Source organism: Cygnus atratus, chromosome 2 (assembly GCF_013377495.2).
Source record: "Cygnus atratus isolate AKBS03 ecotype Queensland, Australia chromosome 2, CAtr_DNAZoo_HiC_assembly, whole genome shotgun sequence".
In the NCBI taxonomy this organism is placed as follows: Eukaryota; Metazoa; Chordata; class Aves; order Anseriformes; family Anatidae; genus Cygnus; species Cygnus atratus.
The window spans coordinates 11,777,194-11,803,114 of NC_066363.1; the positions used below are offsets into that span (position 1 = coordinate 11,777,194).

Genomic DNA, 25,921 nt, shown 5'->3' on the forward strand with positions numbered 1-25,921 from the left:
TGTCATGTGTTCTTTGTCAAGAAAACACATATCCCCCAAAATTTGAAACCATAAATGGACTAAAAATAATCACTATCTATGACTGATCAGCATGGAAAATGGTAGTCAATAGAAAAATTTAGGAAATATTTAATTAGATGCACATGGGCTCTATACACTTGAGTGAAAAATTGCTGTGTCCATAACCTCCAGCACAGCTTGTTAGAAATGTACATATTTTAAATCAATAAAGCCACATTTATTTTAATGGGACATGCATGTGGTTAGATGAGAATAAAGCATATTATGACACCTACCTTGTGTAGGTGCTTGTATGCTGGCTATCTGTTGTTCATAGTCAACTGTCTGTGCCTGATCTAAGCTTTTTGAGTCCAACAGATTTTTGAAAATACTGTCAAGGTAAGGGGGACCTGTAATCGCTAATGGAAACAGGCAGTGCAGCCAGGTTGCAAGCATAACAGGGCCACGTACAAAGGAACCAGTCCCCTGGCACTGCAAGCTGAGGATTCAGAGCTGCTCTTGCTCCATGGGAAAGTGACTTCTGTGGGCTGGATGGATTGTAAAGCTCTGGAGTTGATATAGAAGGAAAACACGTATTATTTTTCTTCTCACACTATGTTGTGCTACTAAACAAATAACAGGAATCATTAGAGCAGGAAATTTGGAAATAAATAGGATTTTACATGTGAGTATACACAAACCTAGTACACGGTTAAATAATAGTAATTAGTCATAAAACATGATAAAACAGGTTTGTTTGTTTTTTAAAGTTTAAATCTCTTAATAGCAAAACCAGAGTCAGAGAGTCAGACCATCATTTTGAAAATTACAGATAAGTGCAGCACTGATGTAAGTCAATGCAATCCACTGACTCCACTGGAGTTTCAGCAAAGGAGGACATCGCTGACTTTCCTCTGTGATCCCATCTGTCCCGCACTTAAAACTTCACAGCTCCAAAGAACAACATGGCAGTGGCAGCCATCTTCATTACCCGTTCAGGTTTAAGTTCTGGCCCTGGCACTCCCACAACTTCCTTGCCTTAAATATAGGAAGATTTCCTACGTAGCTTGTCCTGTGCTTAGTCCCCTTCCTAAGCATCCGCGGCTGATTACTGCCAGAGGCAGAAGGCTGGCCAGCTCTGAGCTAGTCCTCCAGGCTGCAGGATCTGAAGCTCCACTCCAGCTCCACTGGAAATCAATGGTAAAATTTTCCTTTCAGCCAAGAAATGTGCAAAGAAATCATTTTCTTTGAGATTCCACAGTTAAAGGCATTTGGCGATGCTGAGACTTCTAATTTCCAGTCCATGCCAATCTGAACAATGCAGACCCATAATTACATGTAAGGAAGTTTTGAAATTGACAGCTCAGATTTTCTTGGCCATGTTCTATGAGATCAATTTGTTTCTCATATCACCACCTCTAGTCAATTATGAATATTTATTGCAAGATGTCAAGCAGTAATGATCACTGGGTAATACAGAAACTAGAGACAGGTAGGCATATGGTTCTGATAATCCAAGATCTGTATCCGCATAAAAACGTTCTTCCTTGAATTCAGCCTCAAGGTTTATGCATTCCCTTGAACTAAAATATCCTCTCTGTTATTTACTGCATTACTTAAAAAAACAGCTTTCCTATATTTAGAGAGCCTCATAAATGGCATACTTTGCTGTGCGATGTACTAGCCTGTGTGCCGAAAAATACACCACTACGCTTTACCAGATGTCAGAATTTAAAGCAGATCTCAGCTCTTTCTGCATCGGAAGACAGACGGAAAACTGGCAGCTCATGCCACTGCAAGCTGAACTACTGTTTTTTTCTGATTCATTTCATTGTGGCTGCAGCAACTTGTTGGTTATTAAACCTCAGTATAATTATCTGGACTGAGATCTCTTCGGTTTTGATTTTCTCTCCCATTTTTTATTATTATTTCCAAAATAGAGGCTTTATGGTTGCCTGCTCTTTAAGGGAGAATATACAATTATACAGAATCACAGAATGTCTGAGGTTGGAAGGGACCTCTGGAGGTCATCTAGTCCAGCCCCCTGCTCATGCAGGGCCACCAGAGCAGGTTGCCCAGGACCCCGTCCAGGCAACTTTTGAAGATCTCCAAGGAGGAGACTCCACCACCTCTCTGGGCAACCTGTGCCAGTGCTCAGTCACCCGTAAAGAAGTAAAGAAGTGCTGCCTGATGCTCGGATGGAACCTCCTGTGGTCCAGTTTGTGCACATTACCTCTTGTCCTGGCACTGGGCACCACTAAGGAGAGCCTGGCTCCATCCTCTTTGCACCCTCCCTTCAAGTATTTATAGACATTGATAAGATCCCCCTGAGCATCCTCTTCTCCAGGCTGAACAGTCCCAGCTCTCTCAGCCTCTCCTCGCAGGAGAGGTGCTCCAGTCCTTCAGTCACCCTGATGGCCCTTTGTTGGACTCTTTCCAGTATGTCTGTGTCTCTCTTGTACTGGTGAGCCACAACCGGACAGAGTATTCCAGGTACAGCCTCACCACTTCTGAGTAGGTGGAAAGTCTAGAAGCTGTGAATGCATACGGTCTCTTTTCAACCCATCCGGGGTCACTGGCAGGTAAAGATGAGGTAAAGATAAACACTATATTTAAAAATTAAATATGCAATGACAATTCATCCCTATCATGACACCAGATTCTTTGTGGAACCATGGATATCTCGGAGAAGGAAACGGAGAAGCAAAGGACTGACTGGTAAATGAACAGATCCTTTACCAACATTACCGATACACGCTTTGGATAAACTCTGGTATTTGCAGCCTAGTATTTATGCTGCAAAGGCACGTGTACATGCCACAGATGGTTCAGAGAGTGGTGCTGAAAATGAAGCTGTACATGGCACATCAGACTACTGGGAATTAATCTGTGATCTGCTTTCCTGGAGTAAATTGCAATGTTACTATACAACTTTGTGTATCCTCCAAGACCAGAAGATGTAAGTTGTACCCTGACTGGCACCTCTGTGGAACAAAATGACATCCATATCTTGTTTTCTAGGGGGGAATGGCTTACTCACCATGCTGAGACCAGATTAAGAAAAGGCATTTGGGGTTCAACTGAATTCTCTGTTTCTGAGAAGAAAGTAAGTAAAACAAAATAGAAAATAATGTGTGCGCACGCGCTACAAATAGGTCACCTTTACATTTTCTCTCCAGGTTTACCAGAGCCACTTCAATTTTTACAGCCTGTTCTACCTGCTCATTGTTTCAATGTTCGTCAGTGGCACGGTTCTTGGGTATGTTCCACTTATTAAATTATGACCTACTGAAATAACTCATCTCTCCTAGTTTCTGTTAATTATAAGGCTTCCAGTGGCTACTACAGTATTTTGCTCGGGGACAAAGAGATATCCTTAGCTCAGCATGCAATGGGGAATTTGTTTGACTTTGGCAAATGTAAAAGAATGGGAATATTTTTTCTCGGTTTAGGAAACAATTTAGCAAAGCCTTAGGTATGCTGTACTGAAAGTATTCCATGTTCATATGGGTTCAGAATCTAAGGCATGCCCTGACACAGTTTTTAGAGGTTGAGAATGTAAAACAGCTAAAAGCTCTTCTTGCCCTTTACCTGTTAGTGGATTTTATTACTGCAGATGTACATGGTTGTTGTTATTATTGTTGAGGTTGGGGTGGCTTATGAAAGGGGAGGGAAGAAAGGGATGAAGGAGACACCAAGAGCAGAAAGGATTCCCATTTCCACAGGCATTCCAGGCTACGAGACGGGACAAGGCACAGCCTGTACAGAGAGTGTGGTGTGACAGGGGGGCTGCACCCAAGACCATGGGAAGAGTCTAAGACTCTAAATACAAATGGTTCCAAAATGCTGTAGCAATGAATCCAGTGCATGAAATGCATTTTAACATGAACTGGTTTGAGGTACATATGTTAAATTGGTCTCTTACATGTATTAAGAAGAGCCTGAGAAAAAGACTTTGGTTTAAAGTGCAGGATATGAAAGAAATCTGTCTACTTTTTTGGTGTGAAACTGAACAAGTTTTTCACTCTTTCCAAAGATTTTTGAAAGCTTTTTACTCTTTCAGGAAAGGTATGAGTGCATAGCCTATGTCTCAACCAAAAGCTAAAAAGCAAACAAAAAGAATCCCAGTTCCTTCTTCTCTCATTTATGTCTTTCCAAGGTTCTGCATGAGAAATACTACACTAAGAGTTTCTTAACTGTGACAGTAATTTCAATGTGAATAAAAAACTTAGAATGCAAATAAAAAAAAATCCAATGGGATTTCATGTACATACGTTTATATACTCTGATTTGTGTCAATAAATGGCCTCATGTTAATAATACCACATAGACTAACATTCTTCTGAACTTTATTTTATAATGATCACCTAGCATCCCTTGTGCCTCTAAACATCCCCTGAGGTAGGCACCTAGCTAGTAAAACAAAAAGGAGCTAAACAAGCAAGTATTTCATAGCTACAGCAGAACCACCCAGGATGGAGCCAAATCACAGTAGTCTCTAGTAGTTAATAACCACTGGGAGAGTTAAATGGGAATTATGACAGGATTGTATAAAGTCCATCATTAGCACCTCCTGAGTGTTTAATAGTTGATCTGAAGCTAAAGAAGTACACTATATTTATATATATATATTTTTTTTTCCTGTGCCATTTCATTTGTACTTTAGTCTTGATGAATAAAAGAAATCAAAACTAGCGTGTCAGTTGATGTTACTTGCCAAATTTTATGGGTACATTCTAGTGACATAGGGCTTAGTTTTATTTTTTACCCACTTCTCTTTTTCTAATATCTTTCCTGATATCCTGTTCTACTATTGCTTAACCAGCCATTATCTTTTATTAGTAAAGCTAAAATGAATGACATTAATGTGAACAGCATAAAATATTGACATAGTTTATTAAATGAAGGAATAGGCCAGGCCCTATTGGTCTGTTAGGTTGACCAATTTACTCTTTCACTTAAAATTACTGATATTTCCTTACCATGATCTGTATATACAGGCTATGTTTAACTCTGTTTGAAAGCAACACAAATGTAATACACAGTATGTTCTTATTCACCCCCTGTTCTGAATTACTAGCAATTCAAGAATAGCTAAAATTGATGGTTCCAAAAATTGGAAAAAGGAATGAAAAAATGGAACGAGGTGACAGATTATCATCTTAACACAATTAACTGCTACCTATGAAGCCAGTATGACCCAATGGCATTTTTAAAGAGAAAGAATTATCCTCAGGCATTTTTCTGCTCAGGCTATTTTGGATGTTTCTCCTCTTCCTTGCTTGGTCCAATTTTAAAGGTCCAATCCTGACGGAACTGCTGAGCACTCTATCATTGGTTTTAGCAGAACAGAAATGCTCTTTACACCTCACTAAGGTTTGTCAAGCATTGCAGAATTAGGTCAAGTAATTAGTCACTGTCAGACAAGATCAAATGTCAAAGAAGTAGCCTTTGAAAGTTCACCTGCAGGTTACATACTCAGCTCCCTCAATGCCTAGAAATGAAACTTAATGCCATTTAGTAAAGTTGCTATTACTTTTACAACAGTAACCAGGAGGTCCAAAATCAGATCAGGACCATGTCACTTCAGACATAATTTAGTGGTCTCTAAAGGGCTCACAGCGTGCAGAGATTATAAATAGTAATGATGAAGGTATTCTTTCTGTCCCCATGGACTCCATGCAGAGAGGAGGCAAGCAGATTGTCAGAGTCGCAAAGACGACAGCAGCAGAGCCAAAAAATCAAACTCAGGGTTCTTGAATTTAACAAGATCATCTTTCTAATGAATTGTACAAGCAAGTTAAGACAAACATGCAACTACTCAACTGGAACTCCTATATTTACCCATATGAAATTTTACAGCAAATTGACAAAGACCTGTTCTGAAAAATCTGCCTTAAAAAATAGTTTGGGGTACCAAAGAAAATCAACGCTCACCACTTCCAGCTATATGCTCTAAAAAAATAATGAAGAATCAAGCTAGTATTCACAGATTATTATTTTTTAGTAGTTCTGGCCTTGAAGCAGCAGTTCCCATTCCCAATATTATAGGGAAGGAGGAAGGCAGAAACATATCAATCACTCAACAAAGAGGCTTGTCAAGGAGTGGGCATTTTTCTTTTGTAGCATTTTCTTCTCAGCAGCTGCCCACGTACAGCCTATTGGGAGATATCTCAGGTGTCCATCAGAGTATTTTTCTGTGTTCTCTTCACTGTTAGTGCTTGAGCTTAATTTATTTGTCAAGTGCTCATTTGGGAGTAGGGCAGTGGGGGAGAACAGGGAGAAACGTGCACATTTCATTGTGATACTACCCCATCTCCCTGCTTTCTGTCAGCTTGCAAATATTTACATCAGACCTGCTGGATTTTTTCATCTTTTAGGATTTTTTGTAATTAATTCCGTCTCAATATTCTCCTCATTTCCATACTTTTCAAATGTCATTTCATCTCTTTTGATCTGCTTCCATTTCTTTTCTCCCTTTTCCCTCTTTGCCTTCATGCTCTTTTTGAATTTTGAAATGGATTTTATTGGTTGATAGAGGCATTTGAAATGCTTTCAGAGGCTGGGCCTTGGAAACACAGGATAGCAGATTGCTTAATCACATTTCTCACCTAGAACCTGTATAATAAGGGTGATACATAGGGTGTGAGGCTGCAAAGCTACTCGTGAAGACGAGCTAATGGACCTTGGCCAGCCTTAATTAGAATTTCTAAGCCAAACCTTTCGCTCCTCTGGCCATGAGGGTGTCAGCCTATCAGTTTTATAACAGCTGCCAACCTCCTTGGACTAGTTTATCTTCATCTTTCCTATTTTGTGTGTTGACAAGGCACCAAAGGAGAGTTACTTCCCAGCAGCAAAGGGGCTCTCCGCTCTGCAGGCAGAGCAGAAAGTGCCTCTTCTCTGTGGGACCTGATCCTACCCCAAGAGAAGCCATCAGCGGCATCATCCACTGCATGCCTGACTCCCTACACCTTCAGATTCAACAATTAAAAGAAAACCCACAATCCTATCAAAACAAAACAAAACACACACACACACAAAAAAGCAAACAAACAAAAAAACCCACCCACAACCACAACAAAAAGCCCTCTACACAGTCACTTCAATAAATCCATTTTGGTTGCGTTGGCCCCCCAGCATGAATTACCTGCCTGTTAAAGGGGATAGGGTGAAAAAACCTTTTTTGCTGTTTCAAACTAATTCAGGAAGGTTTATCAATTGCGTATGTGTTTCCTAGTGGAAAGCTTCCAACCAGCTGTGCACCATGTAAATCAAAAAGTGCCTTCTCAATAACAAAAGGCTTGTTCCAATCAGGATGGGCTCATAAAATTGCTTTCTGCTTAAGGATAAAGAGAATTGGGGTTTAGGTATGTAAAAAATGTAAATATATCTCTCCCTCTTTTGTTCTTTCCCAGCCAAAAGCATTTAAAGAGAACCATCTGTTTTCTTGCCACATAAAGAAAAAAAATTAGGGTTACCAGGCGCTTTGCTCATTCATCTGATTTTGCCTTGAGTGAAATGTTGGAGAACATTACCCATTTGGGCAAAGGTTTCAGTTCTGCCACTGGCTACAACAAAAGCTGCTGTTTCTATCCACCCTGAGGCTTGTTTGTCTCAGGGGTTTTTATTTCAGCTAGACTTGCAAAAGAAATCACGCCATTCTAGTGCAAAATGGATGGGATTTCCTCGTTTTAGTTTATTATCTTCATCTATTTCTCTCCATTAAAGGAGAAAGGTCTCTCTCATCCTCCTGCCCTCCCCTCACCCCCAGAGAAAGTCGCAATTGTACCATTAAGCCTCGTGTGCTTTGCATATGCAAACACAAACACAGTGCTTACAGGAAAGATCTTTGCTATCCATATGTTCTTCTCCTTCCCTTTACCTAAACCAGACGATTACCTCAGCAGCTCAGCTGTGTTATTGAGACATTTCAGCGTGAAATTTGTTTTTCCTCACTGAACTTTAAGCGGAATTTCAAGTGCCAAGTCTCCAAAGCCAAGTGGGGCTATTAAGAGATAATTACTAATTATGCTAATTTGAGAAGTTGTGCTATTTCTTTCCCTGGTCATTTTATCTGCAGCTCTCCTGAGAGAACAGTCCCCATTCAACGTTAATAACCTTTCCCTGCTAAGCATTCAATGGAGGACAGTGTGTCCTAAACCTAGGAATATTTTACAGTTAATCTAGATATGTGCCTGTAAATTGGAAAGAGAAGCAAGTTGCACTAATGCTAATGACTTGCGTTATTAATTTTTTTGCAGTGGCAGAAATATCTGATTCCTCTCCATTCATGTATTGATATAGCCTTTTGCTGATGGTTTTATTTTAAATGAAAGTCCTCAGTGATTTGAAGTGTTCTGTATACCGATAATATTTCTCAGTAATCATTTTCTAATCCTACCTATTGCAAGCTCCCATAATGATAGATTAAACCAGAGAACAGATATGATTTGCATTTTCTACATTTCTCATTTATTTTTGCCTTATTTATGTAAAGGTATGAAACAGCTTTCCCAAGTTCTATACGTGGCTTTTTTACATTTTCGAGAACATGTTTATTACGTTGATCACATTAATCTGTTGAGTACAGTGCCCAAATAAGAGGCTTTATTATTATTTTAAATAAAATAACAACTTGAGGTGTGGGTGGTTTTTATTTATTTATTTATTTATTTATTTTCTAATATATAATTCCATCCCTGTTCTATGGCAAAACATACACATTTTACATCTTTTACATTTCTGATTTATTTATGAGGTGGCAGTACTGAGAGCCTCCTTGGGCTGGCTTACCTTTCAAACACAGAGGCACTGAGACAGTCCTCCTGCTGCACTACTTGTTGCCAAAATCTTGTTGCCCTGCTCCTCAGAATGGGTCTTTCCAGGTAAGACTGTGATAGTCTCAGATGGGGTCCAGGAGCACAGCGTGAGGAAATTTTGGCCACTCTGACAAGAAGGCAAAGGCCTGGTCCTGCCACACCGGCTTGTGTCGTTATCCTACCTTGCTGTGTCAGAACAGCTCCTGGGAATAAGAGCTGCAGGGTCACACTCTGTGTTTATAACATCATTAACACCATTAATATTCAGTGTGGGGCAGTGACATCTGAAACGGGATGATGAAAACAGTTGCAAGTGGTGTGGCTGAAGTCAGGAAGGGCAAGGTCCAGCACGCATACACAGGCCGCTTCTGCCTGCAGCAACAGCGCTAATGAGAACGGTGGCTTGTTTCTGGGGTAAGTAAACTCCTGTCTTCTTGAAGTTCATCATCTAGCTTGATAGCTTGCTAAATGTTGCACCAGCAGGGCTCTTTAATTAGTAGAGGCATACTGAACTCCATGCTTCAAAGCCACCGCCACTGATCCAGGTACTGGAGACTCCTCCGAAGGCCAGACACTGCCCTTGGCTCCCAGAAGGAGATTTTTGGCTGAGTTTACCACCATGAACACCAGCTGCAGGTGCTCCAGCAAGCTAGTAATGTAGATATGTCATTAGTTTTGGCCTCACACTGACTGAGGAAGACAGTGGGGCATAAATCAGGTACCGATGGGTGCAAACCACTGTGGTACTGCAGCTCAAGACAAGACTGCATAAAACAGGAAACATACTTTTTTTGTTTTGTTTTCCCTCCAGAAATTGTGGCTATGTTTGAGACTTTTTTTTTCCAGTTTGCAGCACCTAGTTGCAAACTAACTAAGCAAAGATCCCCCTCAAGCAACCAAAATAAAAATGAGGATCAAGTGATAGGAAAACAAAGGCTAGCAGTTCATACTTTAATTTTTCACTATTTTTAAACTATATACAGGCCTAAAGTCAGTGGATACATTTTTTAAAAGGCACAGAATGTAAATATTCAAATTCTTGGGTAGCACCTATTTCTGGAAAATGTAACACCCAGCCCTCAGACTCCAGCTCAGTACTCCCAACGTAGCAGTGGGTGGACTGCATTCACACGAGACATGAATTAGGTCCTAAAAATATGTCCTAGTAATAAAGGAAGAGATAATTTTAAGTTGCAGCATTGCTAATTTTAAAATAGAGCTTGCTTTATTTGAAATCCATTTTGCAAGTGTGCGAACTGCCCCCAAGCCCCACGTGAACACCAAGTAATAGACACATCCTCCCTGCTGATGGGGCTAGGAGCACCACCACGCCACGGTGCTCCCATCATATCACCAAAAAACATGTGGCAAACGTGGCTGCAGGACTCCCCACCCAGCAGTACATCCATCAGCAGTTCATGTGCAAGTACCTCCGGGAGACCCGCTGCTATTTGAACCATCTCATGACCACCCCAGCATTTCAGCAGCACACGCTGAACTGAAGTCATTGACCTGCACTTGGATAGACAAACAGGGTTCGTGGACTTCTTCATAAAACAAACTTTCTGGCCATGCATGGTAAAAAGCAAGTGCAGAAGACAAGATTGCTGAGTGTCTCGTGTGTGAGCCTCATCATCAGCTCTCCCTCTGGAGTACAGATTTGTTTGTGCAGTCTTGCATTCTCCCAAGCACTACCAACACTGTGTCTTCTACAGAAATGTTTTGTTACCCCCAAATTTAGTCTAACCAAGCTTCATTAATCAGTGGCTCCTTCCTGATACACTGTTGTCCAAAGACAGCAGCTGAGGGGACCAACCAACAGAGTAGAGAGGCGGAGAAGAGAGTGATGCATCTGGGCAATATGAGGCTGTAAGTAAACATCTGTGAGACAAGATCTCTTAAAAAACAAACAACAGAAAGATGCAGTCAGGGGAAAAAGGTACCGTATCTCTGGAAAGGCCTGCTGGAATATTTAAAATTAGTTCTTCCTAGAGAAAGAAATGAGCACTAGAGACAATTTCAAAATGCTTCATGGGCTCCATTGGTCACAGACACACTTATTCCAGCAAACTGGAATCAAAGCTCCAGGAAGGCACCTCACATTTCCAATTCTGAGACAAAGCTTTCTGCACTTGCTATTTCTTATTCATGTCTGAAATTAATTTTTAATATAGTATCTAAAAAGCTCATGGGTAACCATATAAGAGTTGTTAAAGAAAAAATAAATTTTAGAAAATCAGATGCTCTTTTCATTCCTCTTAAGTTTACATAATAAAAATAGCCATAATGATAGTATTTTACAGTATTAATCCAAAACCTGCAGTAACCCTATTGAGAAGCATTTGGAGCTCTCACTAAGGAGAACACTGCAATAGATTCTGGGAGGCTCAGACTGTGCAAGTAACAGAGCTGCCAGGGACCCAGCAGCCAGCTGTAAGCAGTGACATTCTCTCTTCGGCCCAGTTCGGACTGAAGAGAACAGAGTCCTTTGGACAAAGAACCCCACGTGGGCATTAAGTGCAGTAGAAATTAAACAAGCAATCACTGTATAAATTGTGTGACATTCTGAGATAACCGAGTTCCATTTGGAGAAATAAATCTTTGTGCTGCTAGTTGGTGCTTGAGAGGGTAACTAGGACAGTAGGTGGGATGAGTAAAGAAATATTTTGTCACTATTTTATCTGTCCTGACAAACATGGTGTCTTGGTAAAAATTGTCCTCTACTATCCCTTCATGCTGTGAATCTCATGGTTTCCTACTGGAAACAGGTAATGGCAAATGGGTACTTGATCCTCTTTCAATCCCCTGAAATCTTGATCCCAACTGCTTCTAAAAATATGCACGGCAGGTGTAATGGAGAAAATGCTCCCCAAGCAAGCTCTGAGCAAACTGTCTTCACATAGAAATCTGGACAAGCAGTTCAGAGAAGCTTAGATGTGAACTTCTGACAAGGGACAAACCTTCCACTGCCACCAGCAGTTCTGCAGCCTGCAATCCCTTCACCCAGGACCCAAGTTTCAGCCTCACTGCCACTGCCCTCTGACCTGAGATTGCCCAGGGTAAACCCATGCCGTGCACTTACATCCAGCATTTGTCCTGACCCAGGCTGGGACCAACCACCCAATGGGACACAGTGGCAGAAATGAGGCCAAAGGGTGCCTGTGCTCCCCTTGAAGTTGAGAGCCAGTGTCCCCTTGGGTATCAAGGGGTCACCAGCCCCTGCCCAGCCTGTCCTCCTGGGGCAGGAACACCTCACCTGGGCTTTTGGCTGCAGTTGCTACAGCCAAAATTCCTGGTGCAGCTGCAGGCCCTGCCATGTGATTTTTCTGAAAACCACAGATTTTGGCATTCAGAAGTTGGATGGCTGGATGAAAGTGTTAGATGTATTTACTTTTCATGCATATAAAAATATATGAATGTTTCTATCCCACATATTTATGAAGAAAATTTGAAAAATAATCTGATGAAAGCTCTGCAAAGAAAAAATTTGTCATTACCCTCTCAGGGTCATTACTGTCTCAGGGTAAATACTCAGGGTAAATACTCAGGGTAAATACTCAGGGTAAATACTCAGGGTAAATACTGCCATTACTCCCAGTCAGTTTCTTTAAGTTGATTTTTGGGAAAAAAAGGATATTTGAGGTCCCAAAATCTACAGTCTACAAAGGCATATGAGTGGTGGATTTCCTGACTTCTCATTATTTCCCACCTGCATGGATTTCTTTCAGCTAAGAGCCCAGATAACACAGTTAACATTTCATGCTTAAAGAACCACTCATAATAAAGAATAAACAATAATTATGATAGTTACAAGATGCAAAGAAATGAGTTATGAGGCAGACGTTCAATGCTGTCCTTTCAGCTGAGGCTATAAATGGTCTGAGCCTAAGAGAAAGATTCAGAACCTGAAACTGAGGGGCTGATAATTAATCAATTATAATGGCATAGGGGATTAGAGTGTGTGGTCGAAACGCACTGAAAACAGACGAAGGATGGACAAGAGTGTGGAAGCAGCACTGTCACCTCTACACAAGCTTGTACAAGTGATGCAGCACAGGCAAAACACTTAGGAACAAAAGAGATACTACTACAACAACAAAAAGACGACGTTATGAACCAAACCAATTCCTGGAAATTTGGCCCAATGTTTATTAAAAAATAAGGATTTGACTCAAAGTCTTTATGAAACCTGGGACAAAACTTCCATGAGTTCAGCCCTTTATATGAATATGCATGTACGTTAATGTACGCGTTGCTGAAGCACGTATTGGCACATTAATATTCATAGTACTAGAGTGTCTGTGTTTAAGTATATAAATAGAAATTGAATATAAACATATGCATTCATAGCTTTGAAGTTTCATTAGTAACAAAACAGCGTAGAGAAATTATTAGCATTTTTACATGATGATTTCTGTTTAAGTCAAATACTGAACTGCTACTTACTAACAAGGCATTCAACAGATGGGGAGTCTAGACTGATATCTTCTGTGGTATGCAAGTGTATTTTTAAACCTCCTATAACATTAAATTCTGATGCTGTACTGTAGGAATGAAATAAAGTGCTTTCCTGAGCGTGCAGTTTTAACTTCCTTGCTTTCTTTTTGAAATTCTAATTTGGCAGTGATGCATTACTGACAGTGCCAGTTAGCATGACCGTAACCTACATAAAGATTACCACTGAGGTCAATCTGCACAGCAGACAACATGACCACCCATGGGAGAATGACCCATGGGATGAAGGTCCCCATAAGCGGTAGTGCCCGATGCTTCTGAAAAAGAGATATTCCCACGTGACAGTGCAGGATCAGGCTCCTATTCTCTTCATCTTGACTCTGCTTTCAATCTTTCTTTTCTAGTGGAAACAAAAAAGGAAATAGTGCTTTTGTTCACAAATTCACAACAAGCAATGTTGATGCATGCATATTACCTACTCAACAAAAATTAAGCTATAACCTTAATGTACATAATGGATGACAGTGATCATTACACAAGTGAAGAGAGAAAACATTTCCTAGATCTTTTCACTGTTTTGGAAAATGAACACAATAAAATCATATCCCTTTAGTAATACTGCTGCATACTCTTCATGCAGTTTTAAACTATATTATTTAGATAGCATTTGTGTGGTTCACTGCTTGCCCTAAGACACATTCATTTGTTCAAAGTATGAACTTATTCTAAATTTAAAATGGTAAAAGCAAACTAATGTAAAAACATAATGAAATCACCTTTCAATCTGCTTATGTTCTCACTTTCCATACAAACCTCCATCATAAAAATAATTCCCCAAATTTCTGAGATTATTCCAACAAATCCCATGCCTATCAAATCCTAAAACATGCTCCACCTGCTAGTGAAACTATCACAGTAATTGTCTGGGCTTTTATCTAATGAATATGCATGAAAGCAGTCAACACGAAATTCAGACTTAATCTACATTACTGGGAAAAGTTTGTGAAACAAGCTGTTGCATGGAAATTTATGTAATACGTTGTCAACATTCAGCAGAGACAAGCTGTCTGTTAGGACTGACAGACACCAGGTTCCTATATTCGATCAGTAGCCATATATTATTGTTACCCTCATGCCATGCTTTTGGTCACAGATGTGCTGACAGCATCCCATCTCACTGTGCTGGCTGCCTGTGCGTCATGTCTATGCCCTGACTGTGATGGTGATTACTGAAAAGTCTTTTTTGCCATGCAGGTTTCAGTGAATCATCCTCATCTGTTCTCCGACGCACAAACTCACGGATACCTGCCGGAGCACAGGGAAATGACAGATGGAAATTCAGTGTGCTATGTACTGGCTGCAGAGACATCCATGCAGGCTGCACCCACAGGCAGGTGTGTGCTCTATGCCAGGGTTTGCAACAACATACAACAGCACAAACCAACAGAAATCAAGTGATTTGGAACCAAGATTAACAAAGTACTTCTTCCACCCTACAGCCTACATACAATACACACTGCTTTTGCTCTAATCGCTATTGGAAAGATAATCTTAGCCCCTTACCTTGACTTTTTTTGCCATCTCCCATTTCTGTCTAAACAGCATTGAAAACAACTTTACACAGCAGTGTCACAGAAACATTTCTTCAGACGAGGAAATGTTAAGAGGATCAGTTTAGATTAGGTAAAACAGAATGAGACTGGAGTCCTAACTGCAATAGAAATTTCTTTACCTATAGAAAAAATAGTAAAAGAATAATAGCTTCCTATACAGTTCCTGATTACATAGAAAATTTAAGCACCTGCATATCTGTATGCAGATCTTGCTACAGATTTAGTGCTTTTCTGAGCAGTGGTGGAATGACTGAAGTGAGTTGGCTGAATCAAGGCCACACACTATCCTGAAGACCTTTTATGAGATACCGGTCTGATCCAGTCACCACTTTCACATACTTTCACTGTTCTAATTTGTGCAAATAACAGCTAGGGAGGATACACACAAAGATACTGAGATAATGACAAGAACAAGAGGTGTTTGGGTAAAAAAAAGAAATTTAAGTGCAAATGTGTGATAAACACAGATTTGAGTTTACATACACTATGCTTTGCTCTTAGAGTGGCTTTTTGCAGCCTTTGTAGTTATCTTAATCATTAATATAATAGACTGACATGGCCTGTATAGTGTTTAATCCACAGACCCTTAAAAAAGCACTCTAAAAGACCCGAAATAATTTGTAATTTGTTGCTTCTTGCTTTCATTTCATTTTAGAGACTCTTGATGAGGGTTTTTGTTTGTTTGTTTTTTGAGGCAAAATTAAAGTAATATAGGGAACAGATTTTTGTTATTTGTTTTCAACTTCCGGAATTTCCTTCCCAGATTCAGAAACCAGGGCTTTTTATCTTTATTTTTTTCCATCTTAGAATTGTCTGCCACATTTTAGTCAAAAAATTATCTTATGGTTAAAGAGTACCATCAATTTACACTGGTCTCACCTAAAGTGAAATAATCTCCTGGTCTTCCAAGAAGCACGCACATACACAAAATCGATGAACTACGGCCAAAGCACTGTAAGCACCGCTACTAAGATTTTTACTGGAGAAGTTACAAAATTTAAGTAACGTTTGCAAAGAATCCACTCCCATGCATCTGTTTAAAAATAAATCAAGCATGCAGGGCCTGCTGCCAGCGTGGAGCTCCGGCCTGCAGCCTGGCCAGGAGTTGTGGCTGTGCTGGGCCATGGCACACCAGGGTCTCGCTCCGGCCTAGCCAAGCAATGCACTGCCACTGCAGGTGTGAGGCAGCTACGGAAGAAAAATATGTAGGAATTACAAACAGGTATTCATCTGCTGCTTGAAACTACGCCTGCGGACTCCTGAATGCCTGTCTCCAGCTAATGAGTGCTTCAGACTTTACTCCAACTCAGTTTCCCTCTCTAAACTGGGAGAAATGTGGCCTCTGAGATTTAACAGCAACTTTTCATAAGTACTTTGGGCACATACCTAGCATGATTATACCGATATGTTTTTGGGCAACAAGAGTCGTTGCTAGCTAGGCTGAGTTTGAATTGTCTGAAGTGAAGGACAAAAAAGCAGTCCAATGTGTCTTGCATCCTAAGTGTAAATTTAATAAGGGGTTCACTGGTAACCTTCAGGAAAGCCTGCCAGAACTTCTTTGCCAATGGTACCATTTCAGAATGCTGAAGTGCTTACAAGTCCACCTTGGTAACTAATCTAGAAAGCAGTGTCCTGTTAAACTGCATGTGCTACAAACCACACTGCTAAATGGCAAAAGGCTGTTTCATTTCTAATTAATCAAAACCAGTGTACATTTTAAAAAATCCCCCCCATTTGTTTTTGACACCTAATAAGCATCTTCTGGGAACTGAGACTGTTAGCACCACACTGCCTGTTTTTTACCTTACAATTTACACTTCGTGCTGTAACATGCAGAGACTCCAAAATGCTTCATCTCTTTAAAAATAAAGAAAAAATGCAGAGCTAACATCTTATTTAAAAAGAATTATTGGCAGAGTAAAAGTTAACCTAGAAAGACTTGCTTTTGACTTATTCTGCAGAATGGAAATGCTTCACATTTATGCTTGAATACTGTATATTCCCTTTTCTTGCCCATGTATAAAATCTAAAGGATTTGCACAGTGAAACTTTTTTTTTAAAATCAAATGACTTGTGCTCATGAATTTCAGCTGAAAGCACAAAAAGTGCTCCATGTGAGCACAGCATAAGGTAAAGCAAGCCTCTGTCATACATCTGTAAAAACTAGTCATTATGAATGTGAATTGAAAATGAATCAAGTGTCTCAATTTTAGAAACAGATTTTAGACGCACATCAGATACTTTAGCATAAATGGTAAACATGGATCAATCAATAATCTTTGCAGCAGTTGTAGCTGGAGGAGACCTGCTGTCAGTGATATTAGAGAATAGTCTTTTTGTACTGCTTCTTTTAAACTCCTAAATCCACAAGCAGCAAGAGCTGAGCTCCAATTTAATTACTGTCTGCACTGCTCAACAATGGAACCAACACAGACCACTGCGGCTTTGCCCCTTGCCTCCCCAAACGGCCATTCATGCGAACACAAATAGCAATTCATGATGAGGGAGGTGAAATTACAACCTGGACATCAGCTAATGAAAGTTAGTTTTCATTAAATATTGTTCAAGGATCCATAGACATTTTTGCCTGGCATTGTCTGGCAGGTCTGCTGGCATGGATGTGAAACAGACCACAAGCTCAGGGTTGCTCCTCTTCACAGTTATGTCAGTTTTTCCATAGGATTCTGCTGGAGAAAGATCAGAACACAAAGAAACTTCAGACCAAATCTGCCTTTTTGATGAAGGTTTGGGGTTCCCTGACAGGAATATTACAGGCTCCTGCACAAGCATCTGTCTCTGCCATTCTGAATTACTTAGCTACTCAGAAAACATATGTACAAAATTAGAACAGAAATATACCCAAAACCTGGGTTATAGTAAGTTTCCTTAATTTATCTCTCAATTAAAACATAATAATCTTACAATTCTTGTGTAGTTATGCCTTTGTGGTTTGTCTCTAAGACCTTATTAGATAGAGGGAGATAATACAGAAATCTTATAAAAATGTTTACATATATGCCTACATATTTTAGATTACAAATTCACACAGCATGCACATGTATGAACACACACGTTGGAAATGTATTTTATCTTTATGCCTCTAAAAGAAATTATTCAACTTAGTACAAAGATGAATCCCTAATGAAAATAAAGCCTGTAGAGTTCAAAAAATTAAGACCTACTGTCTAATAGGACTTGGTGTTTATTCAGTTACTTTTTTTTTTTACACAGCTAGACAGAAATCAAACATCCCTATTTCATACAAAAATCTTTAAGCACAGATACACATGTACATAGCAGCACAGCTCTGCCACTCTGACTCATGCTGAGAAGAATTTTCAGTTGTAATTTTAGTGTGAGTAAGGGCAGCAGCGTAAGGTCTCACACAAAGGTAACACGTTATTAGAGTTGGCTAGATAGCCATCATTTTACATTTGTTAAACCCCTCTATTTAAGGAATAAGTAGCCATTTCACTTGGTAAGAAGCAGGCAATTGCATAAAATTAGTTGTGTATAAATCTTTCTATGGAGAGGGAGATAAAACGTCTGTCAAAACCTACTTCTTTCTTTCCCACACTCCAGCAGCCTTGACTTCTCATGGTGAAGTTTCATTAGCAGGGACAGAGAGGTGACTCTGCTAATAATTTTGAGCACCTCATAAGGTAGAAAGATGATGTAAGAATGGAGAAAAAGCACTTTCTCCTGAAGTACTTTGCTGAGATCTACAGTCGCTCACTCCTCCTTCCTGAACTGCACATGAAGCACCATCGCCACACACGGCAGGTTTCGAAACAGCACTCCCGTGTGGTATGACTCCAGAATCAGTGCAAGGGTTGGTACAGCTTTAGCAACAATTCCCAACACCCGCACCAAGGCGACCACGGTCTGTAGGAGTCATCTACTACACACCATTCATCTCATGGTATGCGTTAGCAGTCACGTCAGTAACTGGCTTTCTTCTGCTTAAGAAATCATGTTTACACAGCTCATTTTCACCCCATGATATCCCACCACTTTGTTCCTTTTGCCAAAAGAAAAGTGGGGGGACAACACATTTTTGTTATCCTTCTAAACTCACCACAGCATCATGGAGATTGGGAATCAGTCTCAATTTCAGCCTGACTTCACATATGGGGAGATGAGTGGAAACAGAGAGGATAAGGACTTAAAGTCATCAGGAAAACCAAGGAAATACACCTGCTTTCCTCCAGCTGTGCTTCCCAGTTTCAGGAGGCACATGGGCAGCCAAGCAGTGCCAGCCTCAGTGACCATGATCAAATAAAGTGTCTACAAATCACCTTTCCTCTAAATCCAAGTCAGGCACTTTCCTGAAAAAGAAGGCTCATATCTCATTAAAAAAAAATAAATAAAAATCCTTCCAAACACATGCTAACAAAGCAAGCAGCAAACTTTTTAGCTTTAGTCTCAGCTGAGCTAATGAAGCACCTCCTCTCCCTACACATATCTAAGTTTTGATTTTCCATATCTGGAAGCAATGCATCCCACAGGCCAGCTACATACTGTCTCTAAAGAAAGTCCTCTCACTCCTTCAAAATATGAAGAAATCCAGTTTCCTTAAAGGCCTCTGTCTTTGTAAGTAAATAAATCAGGAATAAATCAGAGTAGCCTGTTTACTTTCTTTGTAATCTTTCCTTCATTAATAAGGTTTTGCTCTATTCCTTCTTATGTTTATCTCCAAAGTAAACAATATGAATCTCAATTTTCTTCCACTAAAATTTTACACATCTCTAATCCCTTTGCCATATGTCTCTGAATCCTCACTATTTCTAGTATACATTTTTAAGCAAGAACAACCAAAATGAAGTAGAAAGCATTCTGCAAAAATATACCTTTCGTTCACTAATGACACCATAATATCTTCAATATTGGGCATCCTGCTCTTTACGCACCCTGCCCCGCTCTCTCCTTCCCTTGTTATCACGCTTTGGTTAGCAGGGATTTTCATTAAGCCACCCACAGCAATGCCCAGTCCTTAGTCCAGAGCAGACATTATTAACTCGGGGCCCAAAAATATGCCTTCATATTTCAAACCCATCGTAAGAAGCAAGAAATTTGAGACCAACTGAACAATGATGATAACACCGTCCATTTAAATGCTCTCTGTTAAAGCATTAAATTCGGTTATTTTATGACTCAGGGAGGGCTGCCTATTAGTATGGGCTGACAAGCTGCTTCCATGAGTTAACAAAGTAGTCTTTGTAATATATTACATATCACAACATGCTGTTAAAACACCTCTGGGTTGGCTGCTTCGTTTAAAATTCATACAACGGGAAACAAAGGTCAGCTAGAGAAGAAATGTAAGCACTTTCTTTTCCTATTGGAACTTACATGATCTGCAGGCAAACCAAGCTGTTTTACACAAAAAATGTCAAGTTCATCACAGATGCCTCGAGAATGATCTATCTACTGATGCGTATCAGCTTTTTTGTCTGGATAACTAATAGTTTACATGGGAAAGAGCGGTAAACTGCCTGAAAGGTTGTAGAGATAGTTAGCTGTGAACACAGGGATCAATTTAGGTTCATTACTACTTGCAAAACCTAGGCAATATTGGACAGCGGTAATTCAAAAGTCATACAATTAATGGAGATCAGACAGATATTCTAACTCTCGCCTTTTAATGCAACTTGCTAACCTAAAGGGCATTGAAAGAACCTAAGAAAACGTTTGCACAGACCTTTAGTACCTTTGATATTTCACAAGGCAATTTCAAGTGACCTTTAATTTTTAGTGCGGGGTTTTCCATTTGTAGGGTATCACTTCAGAAAGGGCTGCCGCTAAGTATTTTAAAAACTCCATTAATATCACTTAAATTGGAATTTATAAGCAAAGCTGTAACAAATCACCTTATGGGAGAATTTCCCCTATCCAAATCACAAAGGAGAAGCTACAAAATTTTAAGCAATGTGAAGCTATTTCCAACACTATGATATTTTGCCACTGCCTTTAAATGCCTTTGCATCACTACTGAAGAAAGCAAAACATCTGACAATCTGTGCTCGAAAAGCCTGTATCTGTAATTGTTCATTTAAGATATGGTCAACATTTACATTACTGCTTTTTCTGCTTACATGATTAACACTTTGAGGTAAAGTTGAAATATTTTATTCTCTCTCAAAGTAAAATGCACCATTTTATTGTTCTCACACTTATATGCTGTTGCTAGGAAGACAACTGCTATAACCTAATTGTCTGCTATTTAGCTATGGACTCATGAATCCCATATTTTTATTCTAAATTTAAGTTCAGTCATTGTAGCTAATGTCCTTGATGCTATCTCAAATTGCTGTCATTACACGGATCACTAGAAATTGGAGGTAATAGTAAAAAAGAAAAGAAAAAGAAAGGTACCAAATTAGATGATGGATAAAGGTTTAATCAATTTAATTTTATCACCAAATCCAGTCCCTTCCCCTCGAGCTACCAGGGGACGAGATAAGCGGAACACATCTTGAAGCATGGCACAATGCTGTTGTGGGGAAGCAGTTGTGTCCCTGAACCTCACCAAGATGAAATGCGCTCATTTATTACTTTGGCATTGCAGGATGATGAAGGACCAAGCTGGTTTCCTCCCTCCGTCCTCGGCACACTATTTCATTAATTTTTCATGAAATTTCATTTCACAATCATTTTTGCCTCTCGCCATCCTTATTTACTTTATTCTGTCCACTTTTATTTCATGTCCCATTGTATCAGCAGCAACCCCAGCCATAGCCTTCCACCACATCAGGGATACCTGATTCCCTCCCATTCCCTGCGATTAACTTTAATTGCCAGCTCTATAAAAAGGCATTGCAACTAAGGTGGCTTACCTGTAGTCTTACACTGCAAAATAACTAAGTGGCATACCCCTCATCACCCATTTCATGTTCAGTTTCTCTATGATGATTTCTAAGAAGTTGCAGGAAGCTGCTGATGTGTGGCCTTTTTAGTATTATCAGTAAATGCAACTCTGCTTTTGTTCAGTCTACTCTTAATCATTCATCTCAGAACACAGGCTTTCTTTCCAAAATCTGTACTGCAGGCTAGCAAGTCCGTATAAAACATGCTGAAGCCACTGTGCTCAATTCTGCCAATACTCTGCCATGTTCCAAAACCTTGGGGAAAACACAAGAACCCACAAATCCAGCAATTTCCTTTAAGGATTTAAAAATTTAGAAATGATTTCCTTAAATCATTAGGCAGAGTTTTCTAACTTCTGGTCATTTTATAACCACAAATAAAAAATAAATAGAAAAAAATATCTATTTCTGCTTTTACATGGAGTTAGTATTCAGGTATTCTAGCAACCATCTGTATTTATTTCGCATTAGGTCTCTGAGAAATTAAGAAATTAACTCCCCTGGGAGTTAACATACTGATTTTCTAAGTGACAATGAAAAGATTCCTACCTATACTAATTTAACAAAAAGCTATAAATATCCAGCCAATTTAGTTTTTAACACGCTTTCTGCAAGTAGTGTAAAACTGAATGAAATCACTGGGCAAATACACACCTGCAATGTGATATTCTGTGCACGGACATTTAATGTTAACTCATCAAGGTAGAATATTTATACTGAGTAGTTTTCTGGATTTCATATGCTTAAAATAAGGTGTACACAAATTAATTACAGGACTATGTCTTTGCACACTGGAATCACACTCGAGGTCTTCAGTGCTCTATTTGCATATAGGGAAATTCTGTCTTTTGCAGCACGGCACGTGGGTTTTATTGTTTTTGTCATAAACACACATGGAAATTTAGTTATTTGAAGAACATTTGCTCTCCTTGCTTGAACTTGCTTACTGTCCCAAAACTCCTATACCTGAATGCTCTGGTTTAGAAGGAATGGAGCAAAATGCTATATCCAGATACCTTAATTTGTAATTCACACTACCCAGGACAAAGACATGACTAAAACCACAGAGTTTAAATCCAAAGAGGTAAAAATAATGTTATTAAATAGATAATAGTATTTGCTTCTACTGCTATGCATTCCTAGATGTGCTATGAGGCAACGTTTCAAACTGTTTTTAAGCACTGTTCACATTTAACACTTCTAATATATTAGCGTATAAATCTGTTGAGCGCACCTCCCTGAACAGTGGGGATGTGAAAGGCAATATTATTTCCTTACTCTGATTACTATTCCATTTAAATTTAAGATTACAATGAATTTCTTTGTGTACATGTGTCCATAGGTATCTGTGTGTCTATGTGTAAATATATAGACATAGTTGCATACTTTAAAGCATCTTCTAAAAGTGTTTTTACTATAAATAACAAAATACATGCTGGAGAGCTGTTTAAAGGAGATGCCTTAGGTGTAACTACATAAGAAGATTTTTCACAAGCTATTAAATAGATCAAATCTGCAAAACAGCGGAGCCCACATTAATTCTCATGAAGATGTAGTAATTTGTGAGCCTACTAAACATTGGCTTGACAAGTCTCCAAGAGAGCCAGTTTGTTAAGCAACACCTTTGTATTAGTTAACACCAAATTATATATATAAATAAATGAACTATAGTAATAGTCATATCTAACAGGTTTTATACTTGGCTTACCATAAGTTAAAGCCATTTTTGCCAACATAAATTCACAGGAATGTGTATTGTTAATGAATATATAGGGTGGTTATATACGAAAGATAAAAATCATACAAACATAAGCATTGCTCCCTATAATTAGTATACTAACCAACTGGTTGGAAAGTGGTTAGGATAGCATGTTTGAAGGAATAAAAAATGAATGCTTCAAATGCACTCATTGATACCGGTCAGACAAGTACTTTCTCGAATGCCATCAACCTCCAGCTGTGCATTCTGCAAATAACTGCATTTACCAAGTTATTATTTAGCAAGTTTTTGTGTTTTGTTAAGGCATTCAACTTCCACCTTATTTCAGCAAAACATTTGGCAACAAGGAAAGCAGTAAAAAAGCCTTACTGAAAGCCCCTCACTTTTGTCTGTTTCTTAGAAAGAAAAACAACACATATAGTTTACCTTTATAACAAAGCACCTTTTCCCCACTGCATGGATTAATGACCACTCTTTTCTCTTGGCCAAGCACAGGGTAGCTAAGGCTAGGCGAAGTTTGCAAACCTCTGGAAAAGTTGTTTTGCTTGACCAAATACAACATACATCTGCAGAGCACAACTTAAATAGAAGCAGATTTAATGGCAGCTCTCCCTTCGCTTAATATTTCAAAATTTGTTTGGCAATAGCGTAAAACACAGCCTTTATCACCAGCTGTTACAGCATGCTAAAGATGCCGAGTAGCAAGACAAGAATACACACCTACTGGAAGCACGAGCATATTTGCATGCCTGCTGTTCCCTCTTGTGCTCAGGTCACTGTTTGTTACTACAGTTATGGATATTGAGAGTTCAGGCATGAAAGTTGAAACAGTGACAATTGTATGATACACTTCAGCATCCGGCATTTGACCTATTTTCACTTGTTACTACACAAAACCTGCTTTGACACCCTTCTAAAAAGTTCCCCAATAACACGCTTATTGGCTTCGACATAATCAATAACCAAGAGACTCCTAGCTAATGATGTCTCCAAAGGAGGGCTTCTGAAATCAGCAGAACTAATGTATCCAAGGGCCCGCTTGATGGAACTTGTGCTAGTCCCAGGTACTGGTGACAGCGACGGGCTGGGTGACATTTTCTGGTTAGTGGCACCCTTGGAGCTGGCATCACTGCAAGCGGATGCGCTGCACCTGCCCATCTCCAGACCCGCTTCCCCTATCATTTCACTTTAAAGCGCTCAGTCTGTTAACTTTGGCTTTTTTAGGCAAAAAAACATCAGAAATCAGGCAGTAGTGTGTCATCCTCTCTACAGGAGAAAACAGGACTTCAGAAGAGCTTTTATCTAGGGCACATTCCCTGTTTGCAGTGACACCCTGTAGCTTTACTTTTCATGCTCATGACAATTAGCGCTTTCCTAACAAAGGTTTGCTTGGGGAAGCGGAACAGCCCCCAGAATAGCAAAACTTGGCAGACCTTAATAAAAAAAAGGTGGGAAAAAGCCAAAAAGGGGCGGTGTGGGGCTCATCGCCTGCTTGCAGCCGGGGGGCTTGGCGCCGCTTTCTGCCCCTCCACAGCGGGACACCGGGGCTGATGCACCAGAGGGAGCCCCCCGCGGCCCCAAATAGAGTGGGGAGCGAGGGGGGTGCGGAGACCCCCCTCTGGCCGAGTCCCCCCGGGGAGAGCCCCATCGGGACCGGTGGGCTTCATCCCCAGACAATGACCAGCGTGTCCGCGGAGCGGGCGGCAAGAACAAGCACCCAAACACAAACAAACAAACAAGGCAAAAAACCACAAATCTCCCTTACCTTTCCTCTTGGATCTCCTCCTCCGCCTCCTCTTGGGCTTGCATTTCAGCTGGCCGCTCGGCCCCCCCGACGCCCTGCCGCTGCCCAGGACGGATGTCATGGCCCGAAGCCGGCCGGAGCAGCCCCGCTCCGCTCCCTTCTCCTCACGCCGAGCTTCCCCCCTCGCTGGAGGCGGCTTTTATAGGGCGCCGTGTAGGGCGGCGCTGCCCGGCGTGGCGGCGAGGGGTCGCTCCTCCGCCCCGACGGGCCGGGGCGATGCCCGGGGGCGGGGGGCAGCCGGGCCGGCCCCTCGCCCACTTTTTTTTTTTTTCTTCTTTTTTTTTTTTTTTTTTTTGGCACCTCTACGAGTTGCCCGCAGCCGGCCGAGCTTTGGAACCGACGGTGAGGAGTCTGGGGGAGGCGTGGGGGGGGGGGGGGGGGGGGAAGGGGGGCGGATTTGCTGCTGCAAAGTCTCCCGCAGCCCAATCGCTCCCGCCGCCCTGCGCTGACATCAGCGCCGCCAGCCCGCCGCCCCAAAACCCGCTCCCCCCGGGCCGGAGCCCGAGCAAGCCCCGAAGCCAGGAGAAGCACCTTGCCCGGGGCGGCTGGCCAGGGGACTCCTGCAGGCAATATCCCGAGCCCTTTTCTCCCCCCCCCCCTTTTTTTTTCTTTTTTCCTTTTTTCCTCCTTTTTTTCCTTTTTTT

General features: G+C 40.6%; 1 protein-coding gene across 1 annotated transcript in view; it reads right to left on the reverse strand.

Moving 5' to 3' along the window:
* The window catches only part of ADARB2 (adenosine deaminase RNA specific B2 (inactive)), a 306,450-nt gene extending 281,112 nt beyond the window's left edge, over positions 1–25,338 (reverse strand). The window contains exon 1 of the mRNA XM_035564316.1: positions 25,239–25,338. Within this exon, the coding sequence (XP_035420209.1) occupies positions 25,239–25,338 (100 nt within the window). The remainder of the gene's footprint in view (positions 1–25,238) is intronic.
* Positions 25,339–25,921: the final 583 nt, after the last annotated feature.